The sequence below is a fragment of the Staurois parvus genome, unplaced genomic scaffold (assembly GCF_062004578.1).
Source record: "Staurois parvus isolate SC_StPar_1 unplaced genomic scaffold, SC_StPar_1.0 ptg000039l, whole genome shotgun sequence".
NCBI classification, from domain to species: domain Eukaryota; kingdom Metazoa; phylum Chordata; class Amphibia; order Anura; family Ranidae; genus Staurois; species Staurois parvus.
The window spans coordinates 1,708,854-1,733,514 of NW_028317835.1; the positions used below are offsets into that span (position 1 = coordinate 1,708,854).

Genomic DNA, 24,661 nt, shown 5'->3' on the forward strand with positions numbered 1-24,661 from the left:
GGTAAGGGATTTTGGGAAGGCTTGGGAGGATGGTGAGGACAAGCTTTGGTCTAAAAGAGGGTTAGCTACCAAATAAAATCACCTCCCACCAATAAACGAGGGGATAGAAACCTATCAAGAATTTTGAAATAAATAGGAAAAGAAGGATGCTTGCGCCAAATTTGGTGCACAGACATTAGCGATCGTGAGTTCACGAACCGAGAGGGTGCCTTTAATAATGATAAATCTGCTCTCAGGGTCACGTGCCCGAGGGTTTTTTTACTACAAACACATGGGAATAACATGCCCTGCCCTGCTAGTCCCAGGGAACTCTGGTAAGGACCTGCTGATCTACCAGGTCCCCAATTAGGACACGCAGGGCCTGCACCCTTTCCCGATCCTTGGGAAGGTGGGTTACCAGATACCTGGTGGGGGGACTGAAGTTGAACTCCAACCTGTACCCCTTCTTGATCAAGTCCAGGATGTACAGATTCGAGAAGATTGAAGCCTACTGAGGGAGAAAGGTCCCCAGTCTTCTTTCCGTTGGGACGTTCAAGTCATTGAGATGAGACTTGGTGGGCTTTGAGGAGGATTGGATAAGATTCCTCCTCTTCCCATATTTTTGTGCCCTGTCCAATGTTTCTTAGGCTGAACCTCCTTAACCTTCTGGGCATGTGTTTTTTGACAAAAAACACTACTAGAGTAAAACCTTTTCTTACTCTCTGGGAATGTCCTCTTGTTATGGGCTGTACATTCCAGAGCCTCCTCGAGACCTGGACCAAAAAGATTAATGCCAATAAAGGGTAAGGCACAAAGGTGCAGTTTGAATGCTGAGTTCCCTGCCCAGGTTTTTAACCAAAATGCCCTTTTAGCTGAATTCACAAGGGCAGAGGTTCAAGCCGCTAGCTTAACTGATTAGGCCGAGGCATCCACAAGGAAACCAACTGCTTTATACAGCAAAGGAAATTATTTCAGGATTTGCTGCCTGGAGGTCCCTGCCGAGAGATGCGACTGTGTAAGCCAGCATTCCAGATTTCTGGTGACACAGGTAGCCGATAAAGGTGGCCTAAGGCTGATGGAAGTGGAATCCCAGGCCCTGCGGAGTAAGACTTCATCCCTCTTATCCATAGGGTCTTTCAGAGCCCCCATATCTTCAAATGTTAAGTCTGTCCTTTTAGGGACTTTAGATAAGGGGGTGTCCAATTTCTGAACCTTGTTCCATTGCTGGGACCTGTTATCCTAAAAAGGAAACCTCCTTTTAAGATTACTTGAGAAAAAGGGTTTCCTCTCAGGGCTTTCCCATTCCTGCTTAATGGTATCAACCAGGGAACTACGGACTGGAAAGACACTAGTCTTTCTAGCATACAAACCTTGATACATGAGGTCATGCTTAGATAGGCAAACATCCTCCTCCTCGATCTCTAAGGTTTCGTAAATAGCTTTAAGGAGGTCGTCCACATCTTCCAGGGGCAATTTGTTCCTGGAACCTCTGAAGGAGCAAACTTCACCGTCCTCATCTTATGATCCTGAATCTACCTGGGACCTAGGATCCTCCTCCGGGTTCTCCTCCCTTCTTAATGCATCTGCTACCTACAAACCAGCCAATTGGGTCCAAGGATCCAGTGGCGACTGCATTTTTCCAACAGGGATCTAAAGGAGTGAAATGTAGACAACACGTCATCCTTAATGGAGGTGAGCACTTTATGGCAGGCTGTAAATGACTTATCCTTAATTAGGCTAGCCACACAATTGCAGCATAAGGGTTTTTCCCAAGTTGAACCCAATTTAGCTGCACAAACTGCACACTTCTTCTTGGGGTTCTGACTCTGCACCTTGTCCTGGGCATTAACCTACAATAAGCAAGAAAAAAAACACAATACAGAAAATAATCAGCCCAGGGCGCCTCATACAAAAACCACTGTGCTGGGGGAGCAAGAAAAGGAAGTGTGCCCACCAGGGTCAGCAAGAGGGATCAGAGTCCCCAAGCTTACCTTAGAGGAGCCAGTGCCTGAAGGACCAGGGTCTGCCTGAGAAGTGCCAGCGCCTTCCATCCATCCCTCTTGGTGTAGAGCCACAGGCTCTGCTGGGTCTGTACACCAGACTGGCTGCTTGACCAGATGCCTGTGCTGCTATGGAGACTGGAACCACGAGTCTCCAGCATTCCTCGATGACGTCACTGCAGCTGAAACTTCCGGTTCCTGGACAGCACCCAGAAGTTGCGGCTACTCGCACGCCTGCTTGGCAGTCATTCTGCCCCACTGTGCATCGGATGCTGGAGCCCCCCCCCAACACGGGAAGGAATGCAATAGGCATCAAAGGTCCTGGACCACCCAGGACAACCCCAATGGTCATCATCCACTGAGGCATGGAAAGATATCAGGAGTGCAGCCCCACTCCCCCTGAAGGGATCACGTCAGGAAGCAGGAAGTAAGCCAGACCAGGATCCACCAGCAACCTCTAGGGCCCAGGACTTCCAAACAATCAGTTCCTTGATGACTGCACCCATCCTTGCAGAGGAAACACTAAAAACTCAGGAGGGAGGCCTGGTGGTCCGCCATTTATAGAACTGTGCTTACGTGTTTCCTGTCCCAGAGGGAGGAGCTCTGTCTCAGGAAGGATGTCCTGGAGGACGTTTGGAGAAATGAACATTAGAATGACTGAGAGACAAAAGCCAGAAATAGATCAGTGGCTGCATGCACGCCTCATTGTTAGGCTGCAGGTAGAGAGGCAGAGATGAGGCAGGATTTATCATGAAATACAAATTAAAGTGTATTATTATCAAAACAGCCAAGAATATTTCACAAGGTCTGAAAAGTATGTAAGTCATCGAGTTATTCCCCAATTTAAGAAGAAGAGCATAACTGCAGGTAGTACATGTAAGAGAGGAGTTGCAGATGATACGATGGTGGGTAGTATGTACAGGAGAGGAGTATGGGGGTATGACAGTGATCGGTGTGTACAGGAGAGGAGTACGGAGGTATGACAGTGATGGGTATGTACAGGAGAGGAGTACGGAGGTATGACAGTGATCGGTATGTACAGGAGAGGAGTACGGAGGTATGACAGTGATGGGTATGTACAGGAGAGGAGTACGGAGGTATGACAGTGATGGGTATGTACAGGAGAGGAGTGTGGAGGTATGACAGTGATGGGTATGTACAGGAGAGGAGTACGGAGGTATGACAGTGATGGGTATGTACAGGAGAGGAGTACGGAGGTATGACAGTGATGGGTATGTACAGGAGAGGAGTACGGAGGTATGACCGTTCCCAGGGAGGAGTATCTCAGGAAGGGTCTATACTCCACCATAACTCTGGTTCTCGGAGTGTCAGGTCCCAGCGGGTTCTCCTGGTGTCTCTCCTGTTATTCTGTCTCGGACACATCAGAGGAACATGGTGGGAGATCGGCCTGAATGTCCTTCCTAGGAGGGAATACCGGAGCCATTCTGAGGCCCAAATGATGGCCGGCAATGAGGAGGAAACCAACACTGAGAAGTAGATGCTGAGATATATACAGCACGGGGCAGCACAGTGGCTGAGTGGTTAGCACTTCTACCTGGCAGTACTCGGGTTGTTGGTTCAAATCCTAACCATGGCACCACCTGCCTGGAGTTTGCATATTCTCCCTGTGCCTGTGTGGATTTCCTCCGGGTACTCCTGTTTCCTCCTACACTACAAAGACATGCTGGGAGGTGAATTGTCTCCTGTCTAAGTTGTCCCTTGTATGTGTATGTCTGAATGTGAGTTAGGGCCCTTAGATTGTACGCTCCTCGGGGGCGGGGACTGATGGGAATGTACAATATAGATGTAAACTGACGGCGCTATATAAGTACCTGGAATAAATAATAATAATACACCCAGATCATCGATGACAAGGAGGAAGGTTCGGTCTCAGATGATTGGTCCGTCTATAGCAGGGACAGGAGCCGGGACCAGGAATAGGAGATCCACCTGACTTACCCGTGTGCTCTGACATGGAGAAGATCCCATGCTGGCCCTATGGTGGCCGTGTGTTCAGGATGGAGACTGACAATCACAGGACCTTCTGGAAGCTGATCTAAAATGGCTGACAGGAGGAAAGTGTTCCCGGGACAGGAAGTGACACCAGACAGGAAGTGACAGACAGGAAGTTACTCCAGACAAATTTATACAGAGGCTGCATTATGGAGAGCAGACACTAGATGGTGCTAGTACAAAAAAAGCTGAATAGAATGAAATAACAGCGAAAAAAAACCTAAAAAGCAAAAGACGATGGCGGCTCGTAAAATTCCTATTAACTTCCACTCTTCATGTTACATCACGTGACTTCCTCAGGAGTTGGCCATCGGACGTACAGCTGCCTATATATACCTTTATAATCCTTAATAGACTAATCGGGCGTCATTTTGTTGTAGCCTGTCTGTCCCTTATTTGGTGGCCATTTTGCCTTGGTCTAATATAGTGTTTTTACATTACAGTGCAGTGGATTAGTTCTCCCTCCTCCATTTTGTGGTAGCTCGCCTGTCCCTCCTCCAGTGGCTGTTTTCCCTTGGTCTAATTTAATGTTATCACATTTCAGCGCAGATTAGATCTCCCTCCTCCATTTTGTTGTAGCCCGCCTGTCCCTCCTCGGGCGGCCATTTTCCCTTAGTCTGATATGAATGCTGGCACATTTTGTCCCCTGATATTAGACATTAGCCAGGTGATTGTATACACACAGCGGGCAGATCTCAATCAATGTCACCCACTAGTCTATACTGTCACTGGGCTGGCCAGCCAATCATGTGACTCCTATTCTGTCCTTCCAATGACCATTCCTAGTACATAGGACTCATCTTCCATACTACATTCATGATACAACAAGATGGAAACTCCCAATATACAGAGAAAATCTCCCATAAAATACATAGAAATCACATCTGCCCTAAAGGGCCATAAACATAAGAAGATTGCCCCCGACGCCCCCAGATTCATCTACAATACTAGCCAAGGTGTCATTGGTCCCCCTAATACACGGACAGTACCTGTTTCATGTACAGGAATGCAGACAACACAAGCTGCTGGTGTGAGGAATCATGTTGTACAACAGAACTGCATCCAGGTCAGCATAGAACAGGAAGCAGGAAGTATAAGGCCATGCAATATTCCCGGATACAAGTCGGGTCACAGGATTTGTACAATGACTCTATAACGTCTCCCTTTTTTACATTCCATTCAAACCTTGTAAACAATGAAACTAAAACAGATCCTGATATCGGGATATGTGGCTGCATTATGTCATCCTCATTGTATCCCGATATGACAGCGGAGTTCTCTCTGCTTTGAGTATATGGTCCAGTAGGACTCGGGGCATTGAGCACCTCAGGAGGATCACGTGCAGGATGCTCATAGGCTTGTGCGGTGAATCGTTCTGCCCTTCGCAGGTCCACTCGATTACGACGGTAAAGACTGCCTTCTACATCCACAAGATATGATCGAGGAGCAACCCTCTGAACACAGGAACCCAGTCTCCAGCGATCGGCCCTGTCACCTGGAAGCGGCTTCATACGGATTGGCTCTCCAATGCTTAGTTCAGGTAAGTCTTTAGCAGACACATCGTATGACAGTTTGGCAATCTGTTTCCTCCGCTGCAGTTTTGCCGGGACACCTGTAACCACACAATGATCAAGTAATTTGTTGGCCACAGGCAATGAAGTCTTCAATCTCCTAGACATCAAGCGCTGTGCAGGACTACTGTCCATGCCTTCAGATGGGGTGTTCCTCCAATGTAGAATGGCCTTCCACAGATCAGTACCATCAAACTTGGCCTTCTTACAAAGATTCTTCACTATCTTGACAGTCGATTCCGCTTTGCCATTGGCTTGTGGGTGCCTCGGGGGTGAGGTAACATGCTCAAATCCCCAATCTGTAGACAACCGTCTGAATTGCTCACATACAAATTGAGGTCCATTATCCGAGATGACTCTATCCGGCTGGCCATAACATGCAAACTGTGCTTTACAACGCTTGATGGTAGTATCAGCAGACAGGTCAGGAAGTAGCTCAATCTCCCAAAAGTCAGAATAGTGATCAACAATTAGTAGAAAGTCCTGCCCAGCATAATTCAGTAAGTCCATGCTTACAATTTGCCAAGGCCGGGTGGGCAGCACATGCGACATCATAGGTCCTTTCTGTTGTGCCTGCGCTTATTCATTGCATGCCGAGCAACAGCTAACAAAGTCTCTAATCTCGTTCTGCATGTTGGGCTAGTATAGGGTATCACGTGCTTGCCTATAGCATGCTTCTCCACCAATGTGACTGGCATGAATACGAGTCAGCATCTCCCATCTTAAAGATTTAGGAATGATGACCCTTGGCCCCTTGTACAGTATACCATCTTGGATGGCGATTTCATCTGTGAAAGTCCAATATTCTCTCACAAGTAATGGGGCTTCCAACTTGGAATCAGGCCAACCGTTCAGAACAACATATTTAAGAGCCTGCAAACTCTCATCGGTTTCAGTGTGCTGTTTTATCTGAAGCAATCGTTGGTCCGTGACGTATAAATAGTCTGAATGATTAATCTGTGACAGGACCTCCAGGTCCCGCTGAACATTGCAAACTGTGTGTTGTGCATACTCAGGTGTACCACCTGCTGCTGTAGCTCTGCTAAGAGTGTCACTAATGTACATTTCAGGACCAGGTTTATAGACAACATTTAGGCAATAGTTTTGTAACGTGACAACATGCTCTGTAGACGTTTGGGTGCACACAAAAGTGGTTTCTGGAAAATAGAAATCAGAGGTTTATGGTCAGTTTCTGCCGTGATCTCGTCGTGCCCATAGAGGTAGTGGTGAAAGCGCTGGCAGGCAAACACTATACTCAGACATTCCTCTTCTATTTGTGCGTAGTTTTGTTCGGTAGAGTCAGTGCCCTTGAAGCAAAAGCGATAGACTGGCCAGCTTGCAATAGACAACACCCAAGTCCAGTTTTGCTTGCATCACTTTGAATAGTTACAGGTTTTGTAACGTCATAGTACTTCAGGACAGGTGTGTCCGTGACCAAGCGTTTGATGTCCTGCACTGCATTATCATGCTTAGGAAGCCAATGCCAAACAGCGTCCTTGTCCAGAAGCCTTCTCAATGGCTCGCAGACCTCTGAGAGGTCTGGTAGGAATTTTGCTAGGTAGGTAACAAATCCAATGAAGCGCTGCAGGGATTTCACATTTGCTGGCTGCGGCATATCCAGTATGGCTCTGATTTTTTCTGGGTCAGCCTTCAAACCCTCCCAGGTTAGAATGTGTCCATGAAAGCGGACTTCTTTGACCTTGAATTGCAGCTTTTTCATGCCAAGTCTCAATTTTACCTGCCTACAATGATTCATCAGTTCCAGCAGTTTGCCATCATGATCTTGCTCTGCTTCCTCATCTGTGTCCCCACAGCCAACCATAAGGATGTCATCAGCTATTGGTTCAATACCACCGAGTCCAGCCAATAGTTCATGTTGTTTACGTTGATACGCCTCTGGTGCAACTGATACTCCAAAAGGCAGTTTGAGCCATCTTTTCCTGCCCAACGGAGTCCAGAAGGTTGTCATGTAACTACTTGCATCATCCAACTTACACTGTAAAAATGCATCCCGGGCATCAACAAGCGTGAACAGACGTGCCTTAGGCAGCTTGTACAAAACTTCCTCGAGAGTTGGCATGATGTAGTGAGATCGTCTCAGTGCCATATTTAAGAATTTGGGATCTATGCATATTCGTAGCTTATTTGGCTTCCTTACAATCACCATGTTACTTATCCAGCCAGTTGGGTCAGTCACTGGTGCCAAGTGTCCATTGGCCTCATACTGGTCAAGCTGTGCCTTAACTGCCTGTTTTAATGCCACCGGCACATTGCGTGGTACACATTGGACTGGAGGGACACTCACATCAAGGTGGAAATGAACTTCCCCTGGTACAGATTCTACTGGCCCAGTAAACACATCACTAAATTCCTTTATCAGCAGTTGTTTTGTCAAGGGCCCCTTGGATAGATTGTCCATCACATTAAGCTCTGCAGGGACGGAGAAACGTATCAGCCCTAGACGCTCACAGGATGAGCCAGACAACAGTGGCTTTTGGCTGCTTCCACAATTTCACACTCCAGCTTGTGTGTTAGTCCACGTATGGCACATTCTGTCTTGAAGAGCCCTAGAGATTTCATCATCGCACCGGAGTGTAACTTTAATCTGGTGTCACTTGGCAGTAGACGTGCTTCTGGTGCTGACACCATTTTGTCTCTTAAGCACATTACATCCCACGTTGTTCCTGAATGGAGGTGATAGGATTGGGGCTTATTATTTACATGTAAAGTGACAAACCATTTCTTTCCTCTGGATTGCACAGCGCCCATCAATTCACTGCTGTCTATAACTTCAGTGGTGTGTGTGTGGGGGGAGGTAGGTGATCTGTGTGGGGGGAGGTAGGTGATCTGTGTGGGGAGGTAGGTGATCTGTGTGGGGAGGTAGGTGACCTGTGTGGGGGGAGGTAGGCCGATCAATTCACTGCTGTCTATAACTTCAGTGGTGTGTCTCTTCCTCATATGCGGATGTGTTCTCCACGTTGTGTCATTTGCCTATTGATGGCCGTCGTTTACTTGACAAACAAACGTTAGTAAAATGGTTTGTTCTTCCACAAGACTTCCAAGACTTCCCATAAGCTGGACACGGCTCTTTAATTCTTTCATGCACAGTCCCACAGTATTTGCAAGTTGTAGGGTTGGCAGTATTTGTGCTCATCAGGCGGCGTTGCTGCACTTTGTTCTTGTTGCCATGCTGCATTGCAATGTTTATGCTGTCAGTCTGCTGTCTGTCCTGTTCCATAACTTTCAGACGTCTGTCAGTGAGCTCTGCTGTACGGCACGTCTCAATGGCTGTGTGTAGAGTGAACTCATGTTCTCTTAGGAGGCGCCTGCGTGTGCTCTCTCGCTAGCTATACCAACAACAATTGTGTCCTTTATCAATTCGTCTCTGAGTGCCATATTCACAAGTTGCTGCCTTTTCTCTCCAGTGTGTAACAAAGTGATCCAAAGATTGTCCCTCTTCTTGTTTGCAGCATCCAAACACATCCCTTTCATAAATGACATTTGTAGCAGGTATGAGATCATCTTCCAGTACATTTACAATGGCTGTAACATTGTGTTGCTGATCTGCTGTGAGGGTCACATTGTGTTTATACACATGCCTGCATTCACTGCCCATGACTCTTCTCAGAGTTGCTGCCGGCACTCCTGCACATTTCTCATTCCAGCCTGTAGCCAGACAATAATCTTCACATTCAGCTCTGAAAGATTCCCAATTGCTGCTCCAATCCCCACTCATTGTCATCCCCTCTGGGGGAGGTATGCCATTCATGGCAGCCATATTGTCAGGAAGCCTCTGAGCTATCAAATCTCAGACAATCCTCAGTCTCAGGCTGTAGTTCACAAACCTGTGTTTCCCAAAGCTGCTGCGCTCCAAACAAGAGGCTCAGTCCTGATTCCAGTCACTTCTGACACCATGTTTCATGTACAGGAATGAAGACAACACAAGCTGCTGGTGTGAGGAATCATGTTGTACAACAGAACTGCATCCAGGTCAGCATAGAACAGGAAGCAGGAAGTGAAAGGTTGTCGCTAGCCCCTGGCTATCTGTCTTGATCAGTCTGTTGAAGGTATGGACGTCCAGAAGACTGACTTCACCTGAGTAATAGACAAGTGCACAGAGTGATAGGTGGAATCAATCTACATTTTTTATTAGCGGGAAGAGGATTAATATAACAAAAAAGATAGGTGGGGGGCACAAAGTATCTGGGAAATACTTAATTCTCAGTAATTGATTGGCTGAATACAAATACAAGCATTTACGTCAATCCTGAATAATGATGAGAAGCAAAATGTAACTTTCCCAGGAATAAGGAATGTCTATAATATTACAAAACACTTATCTGCTACATACAATAGAATCTGGCTAGATACTTGTCAAGGCTGTGAACACGATCTTTCTCAGGCATTGTAATCAGTTATAAGTAACAAACAATTATTTTCTCATGGGACAGAAATATTTGACATTTAATTGTATCATAACAGAAACAGGTGCTGTTAATACAAAGAAATAATTGGATATCATCACCGTCTCTACCAAGGCTGAGCTAAGATAAAAGATAGAAGAATATTGTGAGTGCAGTTCTGTAACACATAACTGACAGCATATTTTCATTACCTCACTCTGGGTATAATACAAAACAATCAACATGGAATATAAAATGGAGTGGGGAAAAACAAAATGACAGACCTAAAATACATACATTTCCCTTCAGTTACTTTATATATTTTATAGCCAAAAGTACAAAATATTGTTTTTCTTAAAAATTTTTGGTCTTTTTTTGTTTATGGCGTGAAAAATAAAAAGCGCACAGATGATGACATCCCACCGACAGAAAGCTCTATTTGTGTGAAGAAAGGACGTACATTTAGTTTGGGTGCAGCGTTGCATGACCGCGCAATTGTCAGTTACATAAAGAGGCGTGGCCATGAAGGGGTGTACATCCTGCGTAGGGGGAGGGGATAAGGACACAAATTGGCGCTTTATTCTCATGGAGATCACATGGTTATTACTAGGAGGAGACGGAAACATTTGCTGGGTATTGGAGCTTTTGTGAGATGGATGGATTGGATGGCGACTGATTTGTATGGAGACATAATATAGAGCGGGAGGAATCCATGGTGTATTGTCACATGTATGAATGCAGGATTGGGGTACTATCCGTGTATTAGGGGGACCAATGACACCTTGGCTAGTATTGTAGATGAATCTGGGGGCGTCGGGGGCAATCTTCTTATGTTTATGGCCCTTTAGGGCAGATGTGATTTCTATGTATTTTATGGGAGATTTTCTCTGTATATTGGGAGTTTCCATCTTGTTGTATCATGAATGTAGTATGGAAGATGAGTCCTATGTACTAGGAATGGTCATTGGAAGGACAGAATAGGAGCCACATGATTGGCTGGCCAACCCCGTGACAGTATAGACTAGTGGGTGACATTGATTGAGATCTGCCCGCTGTGTGTATACAATCACCCGGCTAATGTCTAATATCAGGGGACAAAATGTGCCAGCATTCATATCAGACTAAGGCAAAATGGCCACCAGAGGAGGGACAGGCAGGCTACAACAAAATGGAGGACAAAGATCTAATCCACTGCACTGTAATGTGATAACTGTGCAATGATTTCTGACTAAGGGAAAATGGCCGACGGAGGAGGGACAGAGGACTACAACAAAATGGTGATTGATCAGTCTATTAACCACTTGCCCTTCAGAAACACAGATCACTTACCTCCCCACACACAGATCACCTACCAACCCCCACACACAGATCACCTACCTGCCCCACACAGATCACCTACCTCCCTCATACAGATCACTTACCTCCCCCCCACACAGAGATCACCTACCTCCCCCCAAACACAGATCACCTACCTCCCCCCACACACAGATCACCTACCTCCCCCCACACAGATCACCTACCTCCCCCACACACAGATCACCTACCTCCCCCACACACAGATCACCTACCTCCCCCCCACACAGATCACCTACCTCCCCCCACACAGATCACCTACCCTAATTTCGATGGTTCCGGGTTCGGCATCCAAACATCTTTGGTGTTCCCCAAACCCTGCAGAACCGAACCAAATCCAGAGCAGCTCTTCTCATCACTTATCATGACCCCCCGGTCACTGCTCACTGTGTGGGGGCCCAACATCCAATCCGTGATCTCCATGGCATGGCCAACCATCACATCCCTGATCCCTATAGAGGAGGAGATTTCTACTTCACCATCACCCCTTCTGGATCCACACCTCATGTACGGGTGATCCCCCCCCCCCCGGGATCATTGTTCCATTTCATTTCTGGATCCACACCTCATGTACGGGTGATTTCCCCCCCCCCCCCCGGGATCATTGTTACATTTCATTTCTGGATCCACACCTCATGTACGGGTGATCCCCCCCCCGGGATCATTGTTCCATTTTATTTCTGGATCCACACCTCATGTACGGGTGACCCCCCCCCGGGATCATTGTTCCATTTCATTTCTGGATCCACACCTCATGTACGGGTGATCCCCCCCCCGGGATCATTGTTCCATTTCATTTCTGGATCCACACCTCATGTACGGGTGACCCCCCCCCCGGGATCATTGTTCCATTTCATTTCTGGATCCTCACCGGCCTCCCTCCTCACCGGCCTCCGTCATCACTGGCCTCCCTCCTCACCGGCCTCCCTCATCACAGACTATCTCTGCTTCAGTCTATCCTGAACTCAGCAGCCAGATTCATCCACCTCACCAACCGCTCCTCTTCTGCCACCCCCCTCTGTCATTCCCTCCACTGGCCTCCACCCCGCTCTGCCAATACTTCCACTGGCTCCACCCCCCTCTGCCAATACCTCCACTGGCTCCACCCCCTCTGTCATTCCCTCCACTTGCTCCACCCCCTCTGTCATTCCCTCCACTGGCTCCACCCCCCTCTGCCATTCCCTCCACTGACTCCACCCCTCTCTGTCATTCCCTCCACTTGCTACACCCCCCTCTGTCATTCCTTCCACTGGCTCCACCCCCTCTGTCATTCCCTCCACTGGCTCCACCCCCCTGTCATTCCCTCCACTGGCTTCCACCCCCCTCTGTCATTCCCTCCACTGGCTTCCACCTCCCTCTATCATTCCCTCCACTGGCTCCACCCCCTCTGTCATTCCCTCCACTGGCTCCCACCCCCCTCTGTCATTCCCTCCACTGGCCTCCACCCCCCTCTGTCATTCCCTCCACTGGCCTCCACCCCCCTCTGTCATTCCCTCCACTGGCCTCCACTCAGTGTCCTCCACCCCCTCTGTCATTCCCTCCACTGGCTTCCACCCCCCTCTGTCATTCCCTCCACTGGCTCCCGATTGCCCAAAGCATCAAATTCAAACTCCTAACTCTGACATACAAAACCATTCATAACTCCGCCCCAAACTACCTCACCGACCTGACACACAAATACCACCCAACCCGTAATCTTCGCTCCTCACAAGACCTCCTACTTTCTAGCTCCCTGGTCTCCTCCTCCCACGCCCGACTGCAGGACTTCTCCAGGACTTCCCCCATCCTCTGGAACTCCCTACCCCAATCCATCAGACTGTCACCTACCCTCCTCACCTTTAGGCGCACCCTGAAAACCCATCTCTTCAGGGAAGCCTACCCCACCCCCACCTAAAAGCCGATCTCCTCCACTCCTCCTACCACTCCATCCCCCACAGCCACTTCCTCCTGTACCACTACCCCCTCCCTCCTAGATTGTAAGCTCCCAGGATCAGGGCCCTCGCACCCCTTGTGTATTGTATTGTTACTGTATTGTCTCATGTTCTGTCCCCACTATAATGTACAGCGCTGAGCAAACCTTCTGCCGCTATATAAATCCTGTATAATAATAATAATATTTGGACCGTGTCATGGAAATTTTGTATTGTTGGTCGAACTTTAAATGTGTCATATATTCGTGTTATTCATATGTCTCTCGTGTGGCTTAATTAAAGCTCTGAAGGCTGCAATTGGGCCATGCGCATGTACAATGTATGTATTACAGTACTCAGCTCGGTAATGGATGAGATGGCAGATCTGCGCTTATAGACCGGCGTGTATACCACCACGGCATTCGATGCGAATGTCGCTGGCAGTAGACCGTGGGCCTGTATCCACATATCAGCAGCATAGTACCACATGGGCTTCATAACGCAAGGCGCCAAGCGGTACGAACTCCACGTGTAGGCTTATGCATATCTTACAACCCATTACCAACTTGAAACTGTATCTTGGATGGATGTGTTTTAATAAAGATCGTATCGGGCCCATCCAGGTACAGACTGGTATTTTTAGGGAATGCTTGTACAAAGAATTTACATACCAATAGAAGCTAGTAGGACAGGAAATATGACCTCAGATGGCTCATGGGGGGGAAGGGGAGGAAGTCTGCTGACCTCAGAAGACTCATGGTAGAGGACCAGTGATAGATAATAGGAAAGGCTATGCTCCAATTGAAATGTACATCCTGTGTATAGGCACTCCCCATTGCATTGTTCGGTGGGAGGGGATTGACTTTATTCATGTGGGGGGCATGTGTGTATTTTTAATAAAACAGAGAGCTGGGTCTGAAACCAGCCCTTATGTGAGTTGCAACATCATCCTGAGAGTGTCGTTTGATCATTCTAGGGTAACGGAGCTCCACCCCCACATCTCAACAGAGCTAAAAGTATTTGGATGGGAAGTCTTCTCAACAACCGATTTGCAGACTATCTGTGAATCAAGGGGAATAGACACCCGGTTAAGAAACAGGGCGGATTGCATCAAAGCGCTACGAACCACTGATCAGACCCCTGCCCCCCAGCTATACCCTGATCTGAGGGACCTCAAACCTGAAGGTGCAGTAAGCGAGGTGGTTAATCTAAGCCCACCGATGAAGCTGGGCCAGCCCTTGCACTCTTCCCAGACCGAGGCCTATCCAGTCAGAGTGCAGCAATTTGAAGGTCCTCCCAATGCACAGGGGGAACGGACTTTAGGGGAATGGGTAGTTTGGCATGTCCCCTTCACCCCGGCAGAGATCCACACTATTCTGGCTGAGCTCCCGGACTATCGAGTAAATCCGAGAGGATTTGCTCGAATGTTTGGACAAAACCAGTTCAGCTATGGTATGAGCGGGTCAGATTGTGCGCAGATCCTGCGGGCAAAGGTGGGCATGGAAGTGGCCAGTACAGTGATTGCAGGGTGCTCTATAACCACTCATGAGGAGATGACTTCAGGGGGCAAAGAGTTCTGTACACAGCTAAAGGCAAAGCTTCCAGAAATGTATGGTGCTACCTCTACTACGGACAAGATGAAGCTCACCCAGGGTCCTAATGAGGAAAGCGCCTGCTTCTGGCGCCGTCTCAAGCAGACGGCACTGGATGCGGATCTGGAAGTTGGACCTGATGCTCCAACTGAAGGGGTAAAGGTGACCGCGACGCACATTCTGTTGCGGGCCAAATTTTTGGAAGGCATCAATATTAAAATTCGGGAAAGGCTGGTTCTGGCCCGACCCGAATATAATGAGATGTCTATCCCTGCTATCCTTTCCACTCTTGCGGCAATAGAGAGGGAAATGGATAGAAGAAAACAGGACAAGGCCAAAGTTCTTATGTCCCAGACCCCACACGAAAAACCAAGGGATCTGGGTCACAGGAAGGATAGGCCCCCACCCAGGTGCTTCCAGTGCCACCAAATGGGGCACATGAGGAGGAGCTGTCCCCTATTACCTAAAGGTCGGTGGCAGTTCATTCCTGCGCCCCTATGACCACCATGGTAAGTAACTCCTATGAATCCTCATAGGAAGTTGGCAAATCGGTGTCGGCCCTGATCCATCTTTTTCTCGAGGAATTAAAATATCCCCTCCCTTGCCTCATCGACACCGGTGCAGCCAGAACAGTCTTGCGAAAACAGGACATCCAAGGCAAGGTACCCCTCTCAGGGGCAAGCACACCGACGGTAGGTCTCACAGGTCAAACGGTGTCTCTACAGTCCACCAAACCACTCCATTGCAGGTTATGTCTGCACACTGAGGCTGTCAGGTCAGTGCTGGTCTCAGATGACGTCCCCATCAATCTTTTGGGAGCGGACATCTTGTCAGACATTCAAGCTATCATTGAGTTCACCCCATCGGGTGTTGTGGTGAGTAGTGCCCTGTCGGAAGAAAGACTGTGCACATTGTTGGCCCTACCTTATCTCACCGAGGCTACATATTGTCTGGAGTTGGACGTATTGGCTGAAGTTGACCCCAAAGTTTGGGCAGCAGATAAATATGATGTGGGTCTCTTGCCGGTACCTCCAACTACAGTCAACATCAGACCAGGAAGCGTATTACCACAACTACCACAATATCCTTTAAGTGTAGCTCAAATGGACAGCCTAAAAACCCAGATCGACCATTATCTACAGATAAAGGTCCTCACCCCAACCCAGTCGCCATGTAACACACCATTATTCCCAGTAGCCAAAAAGACAGCACCGGGTCAACCGACCACCTACCGGCTGGTACATGACCTGAGAGCGGTAAACAAAATCATCATCAGTGATGCCCCTTTGGTGCCCAATCCACACACCCTGCTGGCAACCGTACCACCCAATGCAAAATTTTTTACCGTCATTGATCTGTCAAACGCGTTTTTCTCGGTACCCCTGGATCCCCAGTGTCAGTACCTTTTTGCCTTCTCCTTCCAGGGCCGACAACTTACCTGGACCCGTCTCCCCCAGGGGGCGGTAACCAGTCCCTCGGAATACAGCTGCAAGCTGAAAATCGTGTTAGATCAGTGGACCCCAATGAATCCAGAGGTGGTGTTGTTACAGTATGTTGATGACTTGCTCCTCTGCTGTCCCACTAAAAAGGATTGTTATCAACATACTGTTTCATTACTCAACCATCTGGCGTCAACGGGCAACAAGGCCAGCAAGGAGAAATTACAACTCTGCCAGGAAAAAGTCATCTTCTTGGGGCATTGTATTTCTCAGGGCACCAGGCACCTAACAACCCAAAGAGTGCAGACATTGCAAGACCTAAAGAGACCCAAAAACCACCGTCAGCTGAGAGCCGTCCTCGGCCTTATCAACTACTGCAGAGATTGGGTCCCCAATATCTCGGGCAAACTTGGTCCCCTGTATGAGCTGACATCCAAAACACCATTTCAAATGTCAGATGACGACTGGTCAACTCTTCAAGATTTGACTCAGGAACTCTCAATAGCACCAGCCCTAGGTCTACCCAACTATGACCTACCTTTCTACCTTTTCTGTCACGAAAGTCAGGGCCATGCAACCGGAGTACTAACCCAACTTCACGGAACCAAATACCGCCCCATCATGTACCTATCGACCGCTCTGGACCCAGTCATCAAAGGGTCCCCGGGTTGTGTGAGGGCAGTGGCTGCTTGTGCTGTCCTTGTCCAAAAAGTGGGTGACATCGTTTTGGATTCACCCCTCACAATCTACACTCTGCACTCGGTGCAAGAGATCCTAAACCAGGTCCAAACTAAACATCTCTCTGCAGCAAGATTGACCAAATACGAGGTAGCCCTCCTAACTCCTACTAACCTCTCTATCAAACGATGCACTATTCTTAACCCAGCTTCTCTTCTTCCTGTGTTGGAAGACGAGAAAGGGGGGGAGGACAACAACGACAGTGCTGAATTTTGCAACCCGACTAACAATACTAACACCTCTTCTACTAACATGTCTTCTTTGTCCATTACTAACCTCTCTTCCAAAGGACACAACTGCATTTCTTTGATAGAACTGGAGTCAGCGGCAATCAGCCCAGTGAAGGAAACGCCAATACCGGAAGCGAAAAATCTTTTTGTCGATGGGTCCAGGTACTACACCCAAGACGGTAAGCCACACACTGGTTACGCGGTCACGACGGAAAGTGACGTTGTGGAAAAGGGCTCTCTGAACGCACATATGTCAGCTCAGGAAGCTGAGCTGTGGGCACTGGCCAGGGCATGTGAGTTACATGAAGGTCAGAGGATTAATGTTTATACGGATTCGAGGTACGCGTTTGGTATTGCACATGACTTTGGTCCCATCTGGAAAGCGAGGGGATTTCTCACAAGTTCAGGTAAACCGGTGAAGCATGCAGAACTGATTGACAGGTTGTTCATTGCTTTCGGCCTGCCACGGGAGATTGCTGTTCTTAAGGTGAAAGCTCATACCACTGAGACTAGTGTGGAGGCATGTGGAAACGCTTTGGCAGATCGGTCCGCAAAGGCCGGTGCACTGGTTCAGGAAAGGGGGGTTCTGATGCTGGCCATCCCTTCAGAGGTTTCGTTAGACGAGTTTAAAAAACTGCAATCGCAGGCGAGTTTGCAGGAGAAGGCTAGATGGACAGCAGCAGGAGCCTCCCAAGGGTCGAATGACATTTGGTGCCTGAACAAAAGATGGTGTTTGCCAAAGTCCCTTTTCCCCATGATGGCCCACTTGGCTCACTACCCTGGGCACCAATCTAAGACGGCTATGTGTGCGTTGGTAGACGAGCATTGGATTGCACCTGGGTTCAGTACTGCTGCAGCTACCTTTGCAGCTTCTTGCCTAGTCTGTGCCCTACACAACCCTGGCAGAACGGTAGTAATACCCCAAAGGCACTCACCAAAACCTGAACGCCCCTTCCAACGAATCCAGATCGATTACATCTCGTTACCAAAGAGTGGGCCGTACGAATACGCCTTGGTCTGTGTAGATATGCTTTCAGGCTGGCCTGAAGCGTGGCCCGTCACATGTGCCAACGCTAGTACCACGGCGAAGAAAATCCTGTCTGAGGTTGTGTGCCGCTGGGGTCTACCTGAAACCATCGAGTCCGATAGGGGGTCACACTTCACTGGACAGATCTTTGCAGAGGTATGTAAAGCCCTTCACATCAACCAAGGGCTACACACCCCGTATCACCCCGAGAGTAACGGTAAGGTTGAACGTCTCAACGGAATCCTTAAAAACAGGATCTCCAAAATCATGGCCGATACCAAAAAACCCTGGCCTGAGTGTCTCCCCATTGCCCCCTATTCCATCCGGAATGCCCCTCGGCAACCACATGGGCTGTCACCCTACGAGGTGTTGTTTGGGGGACCTCCCAAAACAGGGTTGTACTTTCCTCAACAGTTGTCGTCTTTGCATTCACAGCTTACAGGTTACATGCAATCTCTGCAACGGGAGCTGCAGAAGATACACCATCGGGTTCGCGAATCGCTCCCCGATCCAAATGCAATAACTGGTGTTCTTTCTATTGAGCCAGGTGATTGGGTCGTCCTAAAGAAACATCAAAGAACTGGACTCGAGCCACGGTTCACCGGACCATACCAAGTCCAGCTGACGACACCTACCTCACTCAAACTCGAGGGACGAGACAACTGGGTGCACGCAAGCCACTGCAAGAAGCTTTTCAGCTACACCAGAGAATGAGGGGTGTAATTTTCCTTTTTCTTTTTGTTTGTATGTCATACATGTGTGTGAACGGAGGAAAAGACGGCAGATACCCCAACCTTTTATTTAAAATGCACCTGCGTTTAGCCAGAACCGCCAACAAAACCAAATGTTGGGTATGCTCTAAGCCCCCACCCAGTCATCACATGTCCGCAATGGCCGCTGTTCATGCCCTATATGACATCCGCGTCGGCATGAAAAAGCAAGGGACCCCTGGTCAGCCCCCACGTAGACATTTGTCGGTAGAACTTAATGACACATTTTTAGCAGGTAACATCAGTTTTAGCACCAATATTAGCTCTAGCTCCTGTAGGACCCTCGTCAGTCCATTATGGGTAACTGGACAGCTAGGCAGCCCTCAGGTGTGCTTTAACATCAGCTTTGGCACAGGTAACAAGTTTGTTGGGACTACCACCTGTGAGGGAGGTATAACTGTCAATCTGACTAACCAGACTTCCCCTCTGAGTAACAACACTGACCGACCAGACCACGTTTGTTGGAAGGACGGATGTGATGTGCAGACTGAGGGAGCAATCCCCCAGTCTGTGCAACTGTTGCTCAGTGCCAGAGGCCGAACGAGGAACTCCTCCTGCTCTGCTCTGACAGGTCCATACTATTTTCTTTGTGGTTCGGCAGCCTATAGAACATTTCCCCAGAACGCGAAAGGTTCGTGTGCCCTCATAAAGCTAGTCCCAGCATCCTATGTAGTGATGGATCATGAAGAGTTGATGGTCCACAAGAAGGTAAGGATGGCAGGGAGAGTTCGCAGAGAGCTGTTCTCTGAGGGCGACCAGGCATGGGCTTGGTTCCCCTCATGGACAGGATGGGGAATAGAACTTATGAAGCGCCTGAACAATTTTTCTGTCATCGTGGATAGTATGTTTAACGAGACCGTAGAGGCTGTCAGAGAAATTGCCCAAGAACAACGGCAGATGGGAATTTTAGTGCTTCAGGAGAAGATGGCCCTTGATTATCTTTTAGCCGCCAAAGGGGGGTTCTGTGAGTTCATCGGAGAGGATTGTTGTACTTGGATAGAAGACACCAATGACAAGGTCCAGGCCCATATGGACAAAGTTAGTGAACTACAGGGAAAAGCTAGAGCTATAGCTAGTGAGGGTTGGAATCCGTTCAAGGGTTTGGGAGGATTGGGAGATTTCCTGTTCTCCATCGGATCTTGGTTGAAGGAAGTGGGAGTGTATGTCCTGATGCTTCTCTTTTTCATCTGCCTTTTATATGCCGCGGTGAGATGTTCCTGTTGCCTCATCGACCGTGTAAGCCAAGCTCGGGCAGACGACCACATCTCCATGCCCGCTCCTGGGATCCCACTCCAACCACTGATCGGAGGAAGACCTCACCAACCAACCACCTTCTCTACAGATTACGTCCTGGCTTCCCTCTAATTTATCTCCCTGAAGACCCCATTCTCCAAGACCTTCAAGCAAGCTTCAAGCCTCATCATGGTTTGTGTCTGCGATTTGGAAAACTGTCTGGGTCGAGACCAGCCTTGTGTGGCCCCGTCTGCAGGGGCAATTTGAGAATCTGTTGCTGGATCTCCCCAGACCACCGTGGGATCACAAGCCTTATTCATACCACAAGTCTGTTTGTGGTTTTTGCAAGAGCCTTCCTGTAGTGAAGGTTCCAACGCTCTTGAGGATCATTGCTTCAATCAAGCCTGTTTGCGTCGAGTCTGCGTCGGGTCTTGTTGTTTCAGGTACCCCGTGGAGCTTTATTCTCAGGGACAACTACAGGAACTCTTTGAGGTTTTGAGACTACACCCATCAAGCTGAAGAAGATCAAGAAGGGACACGAGGAGAATATGATAAAACAGGAGGGAATGTCATGGAAATTTTGTATTGTTGGTCGAACTTTAAATGTGTCATATATTCGTGTTATTCATATGTCTCTCGTGTGGCTTAATTAAAGCTCTGAAGGCTGCAATTGGGCCATGCGCATGTACAATGTATGTATTACAGTACTCAGCTTGGTAATGGATGAGATGGCAGATCTGCGCTTATAGACCGGCGTGTATACCACCACGGCATTCGATGCGAATGTCGCTGGCAGTAGACCGTGGGCCTGTATCCACATATCAGCAGCATAGTACCACATGGGCTTCATAACGCAAGGCGCCAAGCGGTACGAACTCCACGTGTAGGCTTATGCATATCTTACAACCCATTACCAACTTGAAACTGTATCTGGATGGATGTGTTTTAATAAAGATCGTATCGGGCCCATCCAGGTACAGACTGGTATTTTTAGGGAATGCTTGTACAAAGAATTTACATACCAATAGAAGCTAGTAGGACAGGAAATATGACCTCAGATGGCTCATGGGGGGGAAGGGGAGGAAGTCTGCTGACCTCAGAAGACTCATGGTAGAGGACCAGTGATAGATAATAGGAAAGGCTATGCTCCAATTGAAATGTACATCCTGTGTATAGGCACTCCCCATTGCATTGTTCGGTGGGAGGGGATTGACTTTATTCATGTGGGGGGCATGTGTGTATTTTTAATAAAACAGAGAGCTGGGTCTGAAACCAGCCCTTATGTGAGTTGCAACATCATCCTGAGAGTGTCGTTTGATCATTCTAGGGTAACGGAGCTCCACCCCCACATCTCAACAGAGCTAAAAGTAGTTGGATGGGCAGGAATCGTGTAGTTTAGCTGCAGTCGTGGTAAGCGAGATTCGCACAGCTTTATGGGGGATTTCTGCGCATCCAACTGCGAGTACTCACGGTAAGGAGAAATTCGTTAAAGCGAATTTCCAAAACAACCGGCACCATCTACATCGCGTTCCACATTATTCTGCAAACTCTATTTAAGTGTCACAAAGATGAAATCTTTTGTTTTTCAGTGTAACTCATGGATGGCATTGTGTGTCAGGGCTCTTTTGATCACTGAAAACAATCTGGGACACCGGAGATAATTAGATTGGCCGGTGAGCCCAACTGAAGGAAAATCTTTATTAAACACAGCTCAGTATATACAGCTTCAACCCCACCCCCACCAGACAGCCTGGCACCGGGTTTTCCCCACCCACAACAAACCCCACAACTAACAATACAGTATGAACTCTATTAGAAGTGACAGACTACAAGGTCACATTTCCCTAAACAGTGTAGAATGTCTGTGAAACATGTCCAGCTTTACAAAGGGGATAAAACCAGAACAGAAAGGGCAAAATGTGATCACACAGGGACAGTTCCTCACAAAGCTCCCCCGTTGTGTAACACCCGCCAGACCCGGCGAGACCTTCAAACGGGTCCGCTTGGGGCTGGTCGGTTCAGAGGGTTACTTCTCCAACTCGGCTTGCCGGGACAACCCATCTGCATTGGCGTTTTGCTTCCCCGGTCAGTACTGGATTGTAAAGTTATAGGGTTGGAGGGCCAAGCTCCACCGAAGCAGACGACCATTGTCCCCGGAGACCCGGTTTAGCCATACCATGGGGTTGTGATCGGTGAGTACGGTGAAGGAGCGCCCGTACAGGTAGGGCTGCAATTTCTTGAGGGCCCATACTAAGGCAAGGCACTCTTTCTCCACAGCAGCGTAGGCCACCTCTCGGGGTAACAACTTTCTACTTAGGTAGGCCACTGGATGGTCGTTCCCGTCATCCCCGATTTGGCTCAGAACAGCGCCCAATCCAAAGGTGGAGGCATCGGTGTGAACACAAAACCGTTTGGAAGGGTCAGGAGCAGCCAAAACGGGAGCATGGATTAGATCATGTTTGAGCTTTTGGAAAGCAGTTTCACACTCTGGGGACCACACAACCTGTCGGGGCAGATTCTTCCGGGTCAGATCCGTTAGGGGTTTAGCAATGGCGCTGTAGTTGGGGATGAATTTACGGTAGTACCCCGCAGTGCCTAGGAAGGCAAGGACCTGGGTCTTGGTTTGGGGAGTGGGCCAATTTGCTACCGCTTCCACCTTTGCAGGTGCCGGTCGTTGCTTCCCACATCCTACCCGATGTCCTAGATATTGGACCTTGGACACCCCAACGTGGCATTTGTCAGGTCGGATGGTCAGCCCTGCTTGCCCGATGCAATCAAGCACTTCCCTGAGATGTTGGAGATGATCCTCCCAACTATCACTGTAGATAGCTATATCGTCTAGATAGGCACAGGAGAATTCCTGCAGTCCATCCAGCAGGTTATCTACCATTCTCTGAAAGGTAGCTGGGGCATTCTTCATCCCAAACGGCATGACCCTGGACTGGTACAAGCCGAACAGGGTGATGAATGCTGACTTTGGTACCGCGTCCGCATCCAGCGGAATCTGCCAGTACCCCTTGCAGAGATCGATAGTGGTAAGAAAATGACCTCTGGCCATCCGGTCCAGCAGCTCGTCTATCCGGGGCATGGGGTATGCATCAGTCACGGTCCGGTCATTGAGCCTGCGGTAGTCCACACAGAACCGGATGGTTCTGTCCTTCTTGGGTACCAGAACTACTGGGGAGGCCCAGGGACTGTCAGAGGGTTCTATCACACCTAAATCTAACATTTCCTTAATCTCTCTTCTCATCCCTTCTCTGATGGACTGAGGAACTTGGTAGGCTGCCTGCTTCAGGGGGGCCTGACCCTGCGTGTCTACCCGGTGGATAGTTGTGGTGGTGTAACCAGGCAAAGACGAGAACAGCCCTCGGTGTTCTTGGAGCAGTTGGCGGGCCTGTTCCTTGGGAGGCAGCCGTGTGCTGTTATCTACATCCGTTACACTCAGCTGGGACTGTCCGTCCCCCGGCACCCCTGGCAGAAGCCAGCAAGTGTTCCTTAACAAAATCATAATCCAAGCAGTAGCTGTCGGTTACAGTTCTGAATGCATCTGCAGCCCGACCGGTTAGCTTGCTGCTCAAAATGGGGACCCGGTCTTGGGCTGCCACACCATGGATGGTGCACAACCGTTCAAAGTCCTGAAGAAAGCTGTCAATGTCCCCATCCGCCTCTGAGAAAGTTTTAAAAACAGCGTAGGGAATTTTCTTTGGTCCGGTTGCAGTCTGGAGAAGGCGGGAGGTAATCCTCTCCCAGACCAAGTCCTTGGTTGATGACCGGGAGTGACTAAGCCGCAGTCTAGGGCCTTGGAAATCTGTTCGGAGGTGGGAGCGCTGCCGAACAGAGCCAAACGCCACTCCACCTCTTGTTGTAAATCCGAATGGTATAGGGGTCTCTGTGTGGTGCTAAGTGGGCCTGGTGTTTCAGGGGCTGATGAGCTGCTCTGTTCCTCTAACTCCTCCTGTGAAGCGGAGTTCTCTTCTGGCAGAGCAGTGTTTGCTTCAAGCATAGCGGAGGGTGCATCAGGTAAAGTGGGGTGCGCATCCGCTTGGTCTAGGGCCATAATCTCGCCCAACAGTTCCTCTCTGGTCTTGGAGCCAGCGATACCTCCCCGAGCAACAAGCAGGCTTTGGAGGGCTGGCTTCCGGAGGTCCCATATATCCATCTGGCTGAGCAGGGACGTCTCCGTGAAAAAGATGGGGTCCTGGTTGCTAGTTTGGACTTTCTCCGCAATGAGGAAAGATCCCACCGCTGCCAACCAATTGTGGCGGAACCGTTCTGCCTGGGCTTCCTCGTGCAGAGCGATATGTCCCACCCAATGGTTCTCTTTTCCAGCAAGTCTTCCAGCACTCTCCCAAGGCAGATATTATACCTAAAAACCCTCCCTTTTGCTCTACCCAAAACCACGA

General features: G+C 48.8%; 2 protein-coding genes and 1 pseudogene across 3 annotated transcripts in view; all 3 read left to right on the forward strand.

Annotated features, from left to right (window-relative positions):
* Positions 1-24,661, forward strand: part of LOC149470540 (uncharacterized) — a 699,116-nt gene that overhangs the window by 409,906 nt on the left and 264,549 nt on the right. The window lies entirely within an intron of this gene.
* LOC149470547 (uncharacterized) overlaps positions 1-24,661 on the forward strand; it is a 201,877-nt pseudogene that overhangs the window by 80,939 nt on the left and 96,277 nt on the right.
* LOC149470548 (endogenous murine leukemia virus Env polyprotein from Emv-2 locus-like) lies at positions 4,939-21,557 on the forward strand. Of its 2 annotated transcripts, none has more exons than XM_089662686.1 (2): positions 4,939-5,532; positions 18,799-21,557. In XM_089662686.1, the coding sequence occupies exon 2, from the start codon at positions 18,966-18,968 to the stop codon at positions 20,388-20,390; it is 1,425 nt and encodes a 474-aa protein (XP_089518812.1). In that variant the 5' UTR covers positions 4,939-5,532; positions 18,799-18,965; the 3' UTR covers positions 20,391-21,557. The 2 variants fall into 2 exon arrangements, with proteins under 2 accessions (XP_089518812.1, XP_089518805.1); XM_089662679.1 differs by having other exon boundaries at positions 18,803-21,557.